This window comes from Antechinus flavipes, chromosome 3, assembly GCF_016432865.1.
Source record: "Antechinus flavipes isolate AdamAnt ecotype Samford, QLD, Australia chromosome 3, AdamAnt_v2, whole genome shotgun sequence".
In the NCBI taxonomy this organism is placed as follows: Eukaryota; Metazoa; Chordata; class Mammalia; order Dasyuromorphia; family Dasyuridae; genus Antechinus; species Antechinus flavipes.
Window position 1 is genome coordinate 600646872 of NC_067400.1, and position 11840 is coordinate 600658711.

An 11840-nucleotide genomic window follows, 5' to 3' on the forward strand; every position below is an offset into this window, starting at 1 on the left:
GATGACTAGGAAAAGCTTCTGGTAGAAAGTGAAACTTAGTGTAACCATCCAGACCTGAATGTGAACCTCCAAAGAAAATCAGGCTTCTAAAAAACAGCCATGAGGAGGGAGTACATTGTGCACATGAGGGATAACCTCCAGAATGTACAAAGGCAGCAAAGGGCAGATAGAGTTGGGGAAAAGGGGTGTGGCAGTTGTAGTCTAATCTGTCTGGAACGTAAAGTTTGGCAATTTAAGTCATATGGTTGAACAAATAGATGAGAGTCAAATTGGGGGGGATGGAGCTTAAAGATCATGATTCTGAACCTGTTGATTATTTCTAGTGTAACTTGTATGTAATTTGTCTTCCCCCATTCAATTGTAAACTCCCAGAGAGCAGGAACTATGTTTTGCTTTGTGTGTCCCCAGCACTTGGCACAGTACCTGGAGTATTTTAGATTCTTTTTAAAAATTAATTAATTTATTTTTAATACCCATTGCTTTATGAATCATATTGGGAGAGGAAAAATCAGAACAAAAGGGGAAAAAACCATGAAAGAGAAACAGAAAAAAGAAATGAACATAGCATATGTTGATTTACAGTCAATCTCCACAGTTCTTTTTATGGATGCAGATGGCATTTTCAGTCCAAGGTCTATTGAGATTGCTTTAGATCACTGAACCAATGAGAAGAACCAAGCCTTTCATAGATGGTCATCGCACAGTCTTGCTGTTATTATGTACCATATATTCCTGGTTCTGCTTGTTTTGCTCAGCATCAGTTCATGTAAATCTTTCCAAGTCTTTTTAAAATCAGCTTGTTCATCATTTTTTGAATGATAATATTACATTACCTTCATATATCACAGCTTATCCAGCCATTCCCAATTGATGGGCGCCTACCACAAAAAGAACTGCTACAAACATTTTTGCATGTGTGGGTCCTTTTCCCTCCTTTATGATTTCTTTGCGATACAGACCCAATAATGGCACTTCTGGGTCAAAGGACATACAGTTTGATAGCTTTTTAGGCATAGTTCCAGATTGTTCTCCAGAATGATTGGATCATTTCTCAACTTCACCAATGATGCATTAGTGTCCCAGTTTTCCCACATCCCCTCTAACATTTATCATTATCTTTTCCTGTCATCCTATCTAATCTGAGAGTTGTGAAGTGGCCATATTACAGATTCTTAATTAATGCTATTTGACTGACCAATTGGCTAGAGGCAGTCAGATCAGCCACTGGAATTTTCAGATCTGAGGAGTCAGACCTGAGTCTTAGGAAAATGATGAAGGCAGATGTATGACTAGTTGGGTTGAGGCTAGAGGTGGGGGAGACTGTCCCACTAATCAGGCCAAAATTTAATAAGGGCCTAAGATAACTAGGTGGCCTCCAGAAGAGAACAAGATTGATGTGAAAGTTGTTGCAGTTGTCAAATGATAAAGACTTGGCCGCTGATCAGATGTCAAGTTGAAGAAGGAGTCAGCTATTTGAGCCTAGACTACCATGTATATTCATTCATTTAATAAGCATTTGTTCATCATCTACTGCCAAGAGCTATGTTAGATACTGTGGATTAAAAGACAAAAAAGTGAAACAGTCAGTCTCTGCCTTCAAGAAATTTATATTCTAATGAGGAAACACACCTGCCCAAGAAAATAGATAGAAGGTCATTGAGTGGAGTACATTAGTAGCTGAGGGAATCAGGATAGGTTTCCTGAGCTTTGAAGGCAAATAACAGGCAGGCAGCAAACATTTATTAACCACTTACTGCTAAGCACTGGGGATACTAATAAAAGCAAAGAAATAGTCATTCCCTTGCAGGTGCTTACTTTTAGTGAGAAAAGAGTGTATTTAAAAGGGAGTTGAAAGGGGGATAGAAAGGGAAGGCATTCAGGCAAGAGCATTGTGTTGAAGTCCAGATAGCTGGAAGGGGGATGAAGATGACTTGTCTTGGCCCTTCCACAAATTGGAGATCATAGAAGGGTAATTGCTGATGATAAAAGGGGTTTTTAAACTGGAACTCCTCAGCCATCCACGCCACTAGGAAAAAAGAAGAGATGAGTGAGGTTCAGTGTGTCACTGGAGCAGATGAAAATGCTGAGATTTCAGAGTTAGAAGACTGAAGGTTATTAAAGAAAGTTCCAGGGTGACATCAGCTGAAAAAGTCCAAAGAGTTTAAGAGGGAGTGTGTTGGGAATTCATCTAGATGGTGGAGTGGATGATATAGTCAACACTTAGTAAATACACATTTAAGTGCCTACTATGTGCCAGGCACTGTGCTAAGCATCCGTGATACAAAGAAAAACAAAAGATGATCTTTGTTTCACGGAGTTCACAGTTTAATGAAATAGCCATTGTGAAGACCAGGGATAGGAAATGGAATGTCAGTGTCTTGTTTAGTTTGAACATGGAACAATTGAAAGGAGGATAATAAAGAATGTTTGCAAATGGAGGTAGGAGCCAGATGGTGAAAGTCTTTAAAAACCTATTCAAGTAAAACCAATAGAGCAGCTACTTTATAGTTGCTCAGGTGCTGTTGTTGTTTCGCCCTCCAAGTGAATTCTCAAAGAAGCTTAATGATATCAGGAGGATGATATCTTGAATTGCTTGTGTGCCTGGTCTGTGGGAAAAGACCCAGATTTACTCTCATCAAATTTACTGTCTAATCAGAAAGGTGAAGACAAGAAATGCAGGACTTAAAATGTGTTAAGCAGTATCAAGTTCAGGGGCAGCTAGGTGGTGCAGTGGATAGAACATCAGCCCTGGAGTCAGGAGGACCCAAGTTCAAATCTGATATCAAATAATACTTCCTAGCTGTGTGATCCTGGGCAAGTCACTTAACCCCAATTGCCTCAGCAAAAAACCCCAAAAACCCAAAAAAACAAAAAACAAAAACACAAACAAGAAGTATCAAGTTCAAGAAGGTTCAGAAAAACGATAGATCATACTCAATCAAGGGGATCCACTTTTAAAAAGGATAATGGGATCTTTATTGTTATTATTTTTCTAGCTCAATAAAATAAATTTTTGTAGTTTGACATGACTCCCAAAAGTAAATTAAATAGAATTGTCATTTTTTGTATTATTAATTGCTGATTTTATTTGTGTGAAAAGTATTTTGTAATTATATTCGTATAGTTTATGGGATCTTTTTGATCTTTTACATATTAGAAGTAGAAAGGCTCTTCAAAGTCATCTAATCTACTTTCTTCATCTTACAGATAAGAAAACTGAGGCCTGAAGAATTTAAGCCATTTAGTTAATGTCACAGAAAATATGTACCTTGAATAATGGATAGATTCAGTATTGAAGCCCAGGTCTTCTAACTGCAGATCCCCCTCTTTTTCTACTGAATCCAATTATAGCAAGAGGCAGCTTGGATATAGCTTGAGACCTGAACCTTGAAGGATATATAAAATTCTGACGGGCAGAGATGAATGGACAGACATTAGAGGGGCAGAAGGACATGACAAAAAACCTAGTAATAGGAAAATGCAAATCTGGTTAAGAGATAGACTATGTGTAGGGAATGGCGAAAGAGCAATACAATACAACAAGATTTATTGAATGCCTTTTATGTGCCAGGCACTATGTTAAGAGGTGATATTTCTGAGCTAATTTTTTTCAGTGACCAAATCTTATTTTTTTTTCACTCCCACCACCTACTCACCAACTAGAAAAAAACAACCTGGCAATTTATATACATAATCAAGAAGTTTCCATTTTACAAGGAGCATAGAAAAGTGGAGCTGAGCCAGTCATTAAAGACTGAAGGGAAAGGAGCAATCAAAGAATGAATAATTGATGGTCTAAAGTCCTAAAGAAAGCAGGAAGGAAGGAGAGGGAATGGGGCCCGGACACATATTGAAGTCAGGCTTGGCAAAGAGAAAAGTTTACATTTTACAGATTCTGTTGCCTTCCTCTTAGAAGGACAGAGAAGGAAACAGAAAAAGGAGACAAAGATCCATTAGGCAAGATGATGGATATGTTAGGGAGAATCGAAGTGCTAGGAGGTAGATTCCATCCCTACTTCCAAAATCCTTTCCCTGGGGTATTCCTCCTCTCCATGGGGTCAAAACAAATTTGGACAATCATTCTCAATCAAGCTTCCGGACAAGGCTCTGGGAGTTGGGGGTTGAGGAGATGGTGGGGTTTAAGGGGAGGGGCCCTCAGTTCCAACAGTTCTGGGGGTAGTGGGCTGGAGTTCGCTTTGTGCTGGTGGGAACCAAAAGTCTGGGGCAGCTGAATGGATGGAGGGGCGGGGCAGCGATTCTCCTCGCTGTGAGGGGTCTGCTCTGGGCTACTGCCAGAGAGCCAGCTTCCCATAGCCACCCTCCACCCTTGGGGGAGGGGGAAAGGATCACTGACTATCTATCACAGAACCAAAAGGCTTCACAGTCCCAGAACTCCCACCTCCCTCCTCCACACTCGCACCTGATGCCAAGAACAACTGGAATATATAAGGAGAGGGCCCTCTTTAGGGGAAGAGATCAGAGAGACCAATTAGCTGGAGTTTGGGAATCTCTGATTGGGTTGAAGGATCATGAGCCTCCTCTTCTTGAGTATGTGTGGAAGGATGATAAGTGCTGTAATAGGAGCTGTGTTTCACCCTCACAAATCAATCAGCCCACCCAGCACAGCCAAGATGAAATGAATTGCAACCTCCATCTCCTCTGGGAGCCCAGGAATTGACAGGGGCTTGGTCTCCATTTTTGAAACCTAGATGAGTCAGCCCAGATGAGTCCCCTTCATAGCGAAGTGCCCAACCATAGAGATACAGATCAACAGACAAATTTGTAGTTCTATTTATTTCACATGCAGGAAATGTACAAACTCTGAAAAGGGGAGATGACTACCCTGCTACTGGGAATTAGAACTGGGCTTGCTGAGGGTCTCCCAGGAGTGACTGGGACACTATTTTCCTGGGGAAAAAAACCCTAGCTTATTCTCCACCCTTCAAAATCTTAATTTTGTATTCCAGTTCTCCACCCTCCCCAAAATGGGAGGACCTTCACTCCTTCAGAACGAACTCTGAGTTAGTTGTCATTGTTTTTCTTCTTAAATAGCATTCAACAATAGGCCCTTATCCACAAGTGGGAGTAGAGCCTTTTCCCTTTCCCCAGCCCTGAAGTCAGAATGATCTCTTAAGGCAGTTCTCCACGGACCGAGAGAAGAAAGGGACATCAAAGTCAGGGACATCAAGTTACCCCAGAGCAAAGCACGGGAAGCGCCCAGGGATTCCAACCTCCGGGGCCGCGGCCTTCCAACAGCCGACCCGGTCAGCTCTGGGCCTACAGTTCTCTTCTTCGGCAGTACGTGGGTCTAGGGTTACCAGGGACGCCACACAGTCTGCCCTCTGCTACCCTCTCCGGAGGGGCTGTTTCTCTGGACTTCCGGCCGGGGACTCTCGGGAGGAACTGGGCCGGCTGTGCTGGGGGCAGTAGGGAGGAGAAGCCTCTGTCTGGATGGCCGCAGGGCGGTGGCCGCGGGAGAGGGACCCCAAGGCTCCATCGCCGCGGGGCCTCTGGAGAAGGCCGGAGACTGAGCTTCGGGGTTGGAAGGGGGAGCGGCGCTGTCCGTGGTACTGAAGCCCGGGGCGCCGGCGGGGAGGCCGACGCGGGCGAGCTCCTGCAGCAGGTGGCAGGGCAGGCTGTAACTTGTCTCCGAGCGCCGCAAAAACTGGCTCACCCCGTGGAGGCAGCTCCGAAAGCCCGCCTGGTACTCCGCGCTGGTGAACACCGGGGGGACACCTGAGGGAGGAGTTCGGGAATGAGGACATTTTAGAGTCTGAGGGTCCTGCTTCCCGAAGGCGGAGGGGAGTGCAAGAGGAAGAGAAGAAGAAGCGAGGAGGGACAATTTCCCTGCCGGTGCTGCCCCTTTGAGCCTTTACAGCCCACCCCTAGCCTGTGGCCTCTCGCACCCACCTTGAACGGAGTTCTGCAGGCTTTTCATGTATTTGACGCTCAATTCCAGAATATCCGCCTTCTCCAGTTTGCGTTTTCGGATCTGCGGGACAGACCAGAGTCGAGAGGCAGAAGCTTAGCTGGGCAATGCCCTGGCCCCTCCCGGAAGGCGCTCTGCTTCTCGACAGCCGCGTCTACGGGGCTCGCCCCAGCCTGACCCAAGCCGAGCTTACCTGATGTGAATAGTGTTTCTCCAGCAGAGTTTTTAGCTGCTCCAGGGATACATTGATCCTCGCTCGCCTCTTCTTTTCCATTAGTGGCTTGGATATCTGAGGAGACCCGGGAAGCCGTCGTTATAGAGCTGTTAGAAAGTTGGGTCCCCTTCCCCACCTCCCTTGGGGACACATGTCTCCATACCCCAGATCCCAAAGACCTTTCGAAAGCTGCAGACTGCCAGATTCCCCCGAGGTGCTGAATCGGTAACCATTTTCTCGCTGGATTCCGTGCAGCTGCAATAGGGTCCTCGCGGCAAACGCAGGATTGCCCAGCCTTTATAGGGGGCCCTTATTTAACATGTCAATACCGCGCTTTGGTCCTGGCCCCCCGCCCCCTGGGAGGGAGGAAGGGAAAGAGGGAGGGAAGGACAGTGAGCCAGGCCGGGACACCTCGCTGATTGGTGGCCTGCTGACCACTGGCAGATTTGAAATAAAACTTTCTTCAGTGGGGAGGACTCGGGCTCTTTGACCTTCCCCACGCCTCACGGTGACCTAATTCCTTATCTTTGCCAGGGAAGTTCCCCCCCTCCCTCCCCGGGAAGCCACTCCGAGAGGCTAAAGGTTGAACAGGGGACAGGGTGACCTAAGGGGAGCGGGGCGCGTGGAGAGTTGGGCGCGCTGCGGCCCGCCGCCCCTTCCCCAGCCCAGCGCTCCCCGTGGAACTTTGGCGGCGCAGGAATGGCCGTGGATAATGACTGTGACCGAAGCGCGCAGCCCCCGCCGAGCCGAGATGAAGATGCCAATAGAGGCCGAGAATCAGCCCTTTCTCCCCGGGCTTCACGGTCCGGCCGCGCCCGCAACGCCGCATTAGTAACCCTAATGTCCTGACAATAAAGCAATTTTCTGCCTCTGGTAATTCAAAGCCCGGGAAAGGCCCGATTTCCCCGCTCCTAACTGAGACATAAAATAACATATGTCTCATTAAAGCGTGCAAGGCCCGGACCTGCCGCCTGCAGGTGTCCTCGCCCGAGAAACTGGGGCCCGACTCCCCCCGGAACGCGGCCTCCCTGGGCAAAATATTCATAGGCTTCAGTTCCAGTGGCAGGCGAGAGAAAGATGTTTGTGGCCGCCGGGGAGAAGCCCTAGGGCCTGCCCAAGGCCGTGGAAATGCGGGAGATGTGGCCAACGTTTAGGGGCTGTCGCCAGTGGCTAGAGCACTCTCCCTCCTAGGTCTACCTCCGGATTTTCTTTAAATGTTTCTAAGAAAATCCGATCTTCAGCAGGAAGCTTTCCCCCAGTGCTCTTTAATCATAGTGCCTTCCTTCTGAGATTATCCACATTTTATATTATGTATGCGTGTGCGGGCGAGAGAGAAAGGAGAGACAGAGACAAAGACAGAAAGAAAGAGAGACAGAGGAGAGACAAAAAGAGAAAGAGAGAGAAAAAGAGACAGAGAAAAAAAAGATAGAGACAGAAAGAGAGAGATAATATGTGTATTCTTTGTACTTAGTTGTTTGCATACTTTCTCCTCCATTGGGATGGGAATTCCTTGTGGAACTGGGACTTTTTTGGGGGGAAGGAGGTGAATTTACTCTCCAGAGTTTAGCACAGTGCCTGATATTTGGTAGGCTGTTTATTAGATGCTAGTTGACTGATTGCTGACTGACAGAGCCCTACTGCAGGCTCTTTCTCTATTTAGACAGCTAAGTTAGCCGCCGCTGGTATGCGCATACTTCTGCTTCTTCCAGGACCATCTTCTCTACACTTTCCACTTCCCTTCCCATGGGGCTCAGTTCTTTTTAGGCAGCCCATTGTTTCCTTAGCGCGTGGCAGCGGGCCTCAAGAGATTCCCTCTCGACCTGGGTCGCTCCCTGAGGATAAAGGGCAAAAGTAGGAGGTTCCAGAAGCTAGTGATATTGGCTATTTTTTTTTTTTTTTTTGCCCTACCTGTTCTATACAAGAACATTTTCCCGCGGAAAAATAAACGCAGGGCCAGAGAGAAAGGGAGAGGCTTAGCAGATCTCCGCCCGGAAGCTGACCAATAGCCCCGAGATTTCTCCACGTCTCTTACTTTCAAGAAGTCTAAGGGTGGTGGTAGGGGTAGGCAAGGACTACAGTTACGAGTCTCACTTCCTTCTGCGTCCCCCTTGTCAGAATCTCAGGCTTTGCTGACTGCGCACACGGACTTTGGGTTGCACCCTGGGAAGAACGCATGGGGGGACACCATAGTCCATCTGTCTTCCTGCCTCCAGAAGTTCCCGTCGGAGGGCGGCGGGCCCACAGGAGCCCCTCTCTCTTTCTCAGTAATTTGTCCTCCCGTGATTGCTTTATTGTGCCTTTAGCTCTCCCTGTAACGAGGCCTTTCACGGGGCTCAATGGAACCCGTTTTGCGATTAAAAGACACCCCGGAACGCAAGGACAAAAGGATCAAATGCCCCAGCACAAGCCCACTTTCCTGAGAGTCCCAAATGCGGACTCAGGGGGTAGGAGTTTGTATTCAAAACAAGCTTCCCTCCACCCCCACCCGGCTTCTCTTCACACCTCTGTGTTCAATCCCCCTCCCTCTGCCTGAGCCCACGCTGCCGGGCACCTGCCTGGCCTGTGACTAACTCTGTCACCTCCTGTTTGCTTAGCTGAGACACCGGGGCGTTCGTCAATCTCCACCTCCCCGACCTGAAATCGAGAGCCGCTGCCCCTTCCTCCCCTTTCCAAAGTCACTCTGTGCGCTCTGCTCCCGGCTTGCCCAAGGAAGGCTTAGCTCATTCTATCGCCTCATTCTATTACCCTACTCTATTACCCTAGAGCAGGGGTCCTTTTTTAAATAGGGGACCAGTTCACTGTCCCTCAGACTGTTGGGGGGCCGGACTATAGTAAAAACAAAAACTTTGTTTTGTGGGCCTTTAAATAAAGAAACTTCATAGCCCTGGGTGAGGGGGATAAACGTCCTCAGCTGCTGCATCTGGCCCGTGGGCCGTAGTTTGAGGACCTCTGCGAGTCTCCGGCGTACTTGCTGCCCTCAGTACCCAATATTCTATCTCCCATTCCCCAAGCCTGAAAAATTTTCCCTCATAATCTCCTCCTCTTCGGAACTCCAGAATCACCATATTTATTCCTTCTGATTTTAGGCCCCCTGATTATATTATAATTTCCGATATTTACTTATGCGAACATATTGTAATCTTCAAATGGCAGATAGAGAGTTCTTGGAATCCGGCACATTATTTTTGGAACAGAGCTGGGATTTTACTGGATTAGGAAACGCCCAGATGAGGAATTTTTCTCTACCAATGCAACCTGGCACATTCTCTGCGGTTTATATACCGTCTTAGAGAACGCTCAGGGCGTTACGAGCAAATTGCCCCAGAATAGCCCGGCTAGTATGTAGCCGAGGTAGGACTTGAATCCAGATCCCTTGATTGAGAACTGCTCTTTATACACTCTGCCTGGACCATAGTGCTTGTTGTTGAACTAAAGAGGAAACCCTGGGCTGGAAGGTGGAATATAGCCCCTCACAAATAATGGAAGCCTCCCCGGAAGGCCGGTGGGAGTAGGGTTCAAGAAAACCTGGAACATAGGGTTCACATAGGGACGTGATGTGTGTAGAACAATCTCTTGGACCACCCCCCCCCCAAAAAAAAAAAATTAAGCAAGTTTGGACATGTCACAAACTTCAAAAGAGCCATAACTTCTGCTTTGCTCTGACTCCTCCTTCTGTGATACCTCAATCCTTCTGATAATCCTTGAGGAGACAGCTGCTTATGAACTCGTGACCCAAAAGTAATATTAACAGTAAAAGCAATCGCTCAGGTAAAGAGCCTCTCCCAATTTAGCCTTTCTAGTCCAGGGAGGAGAACCGGGACTATGTTGGATATAGGCTTAGAGTTAGTTCAAGTCCCACTTCAGATAAATACTTGGATAAATCCTTTAATTTCTCAGTGTCTCGACTTCCTTATCAATAAGATGAAGATAATAATAGTGCCTTTTTCACAAAGTTGTGAGAAGCAAATGAAATAAAATGTGTATTCTAACTATGCAGATTGCCATTTTCACAAGCTTAGACTCCAAGGCATTCATCTGGACAATAGGAAAAATTAAATAAGATCCTAGATTCTGAGCTGCTCATTTAATTCAAAGGTTTTTAAACTTTGTGGTCTCAGAATCCCTCAATAATATTTTTTTTATTAAAGCTTTTTATTGACAAAGCATCTTCATGGGTAATTTTTCAATATTGACCCTTGCAAAACCTTGTGTTCCAGATTATCCCCCCTCCTTCTTCCCACCCCCTCCCCTGGATGGCAGGTAGTTCATAAGTGTTAAATGTTACAATATGTTAAATCCAATATATGAACACATATTTATACAGTTATCTTGCTGCACAAGAAAAATCGGATCAAGAAGGAAAAAAAAACTGAGAAAGAAAACAAAATGCAAGCAAAAAACAGAAAGAGTGAGAATCACACTCAGTTCCCACGGTCCTCTCTTCCTCAATAATAATTTATAACAACCCTCAAAGAACTTTTTAAAAATATAGTGTTATATATATATGTATATAGTCTTTAAATTTTAAAAATATAGTTTATATATATACATAGTCTTTATTAGAAATGAAGCATCTTACTCTTATTAGGAAGACAGTTTTAATCTTGAGGAACTTCTTGGGAATCATATCTAGAGAACCACTGATCTAATTGAGAAGCCTGGGGTTTAGAGGTCGCCCAAAGACAACACAAATTGATTGCGTAACTCTCCCCTCTTCTTCCTCTACATGCTTTCTATGACCCAAATGCACTTGCTGTCCCTCATACACAACATTTCATCTCTCTTCTCCTTTGCCTTTCTACTGCTTGTCCCGTCACGATTCGAATGCAGGCTCTCTGGCTCCAAATCTGGGAATCTTTCCACTGGACCACGAGAGGATGAAAGGCAAGACCAGCAAGGTCTCTGCCGTAGGGATCATTCGAACGGGAGGGAGAACATGTACCTAAAATTATATATACATTGTCTCAAAAGTCCTAGTGAAGTTTAAAACTATATATAAACATAAAAAAACCACTGTCTATTATGATGTGGTTTTTTAATGATATGTAAGGTTTATATGATACATAAGGAATAATTAGAAAGTAGGTAACCTTAGGAGGGAAAAACTGCAGCTGGGAGGACGGGATTATAGAGAAAGGCCTCTTGCAACAGGTGGCCTATGGGCTGGGTTGAAGGATGCAAGCCAGGAAAAGCAGAAGTAAGGGAGGAAGAGTATTCCTGGCATGGGAAGGGGGAGGGGGCAGAGAAAAGGGAGGAAGAGAAAAAGGGACTAGTAAATAAGCCTCTTACATGCAGGGACAGCCGTGTTAGAGTCTTACCTGAACCTAAACGCAAGCCTATTGAATTAGAGCAGATATTTAAGAAATAGTGATCGAATAAGGGGAGCTCCCCCTCCATAACCCGACCCCCCCAGTCTGTCTCGTTTCTCTAGTCCGCCACTATGATCCTAGCTCCTCATTCTACTAAGGCCACTATAGATAGGAGGAGAGCTTTGACTTGGGACAAGCTCAGAGGAGGAAACGGGGCAACAGCCTCTGGGGAACTTTTTCCAAGGCGGGGAGCTGAGTCTTCCGATTTCGGATCGAGAGATTTGGGGCTAAATCCTTGAAGTCGAGATCCGAGGTAACCCCGAGAATCTGGGACTTCGTAGGGATCCTTCACTCTCACCCTCTCCAGCCCCTCCCAGCTCGACTCCAG

General features: G+C 46.0%; 1 protein-coding gene across 1 annotated transcript; it reads right to left on the reverse strand.

Annotated features, from left to right (window-relative positions):
- Positions 1 to 5314: 5314 nt before the first annotated feature.
- HES3 (hes family bHLH transcription factor 3) lies at positions 5315 to 6203 on the reverse strand. The gene is made up of 3 exons (XM_051990849.1): positions 6123 to 6203; positions 5911 to 5992; positions 5315 to 5736 (listed from the first exon to the last, which is right to left on the reverse strand). Exons 1-3 carry the CDS (start codon positions 6201 to 6203, stop codon positions 5315 to 5317), a joined length of 585 nt encoding a protein of 194 aa, XP_051846809.1.
- Positions 6204 to 11840: the final 5637 nt, after the last annotated feature.

Excerpts from the sequence above, each read along its gene's own strand:
- HES3 (XM_051990849.1), bottom strand. The coding sequence starts at position 6,203 with ATGGAAAAGAAGAGGCGAGCGAGGATCAATGTATCCCTGGAGCAGCTA. Across the intron at positions 5,993-6,122 it reads AGAAACACTATTCACATCAG|ATCCGAAAACGCAAACTGGA; the intron begins GTAAGCTCGGCT and ends TCTGTCCCGCAG. Across the intron at positions 5,737-5,910 it reads CCTGCAGAACTCCGTTCAAG|GTGTCCCCCCGGTGTTCACC; the intron begins GTGGGTGCGAGA and ends CTCCTCCCTCAG.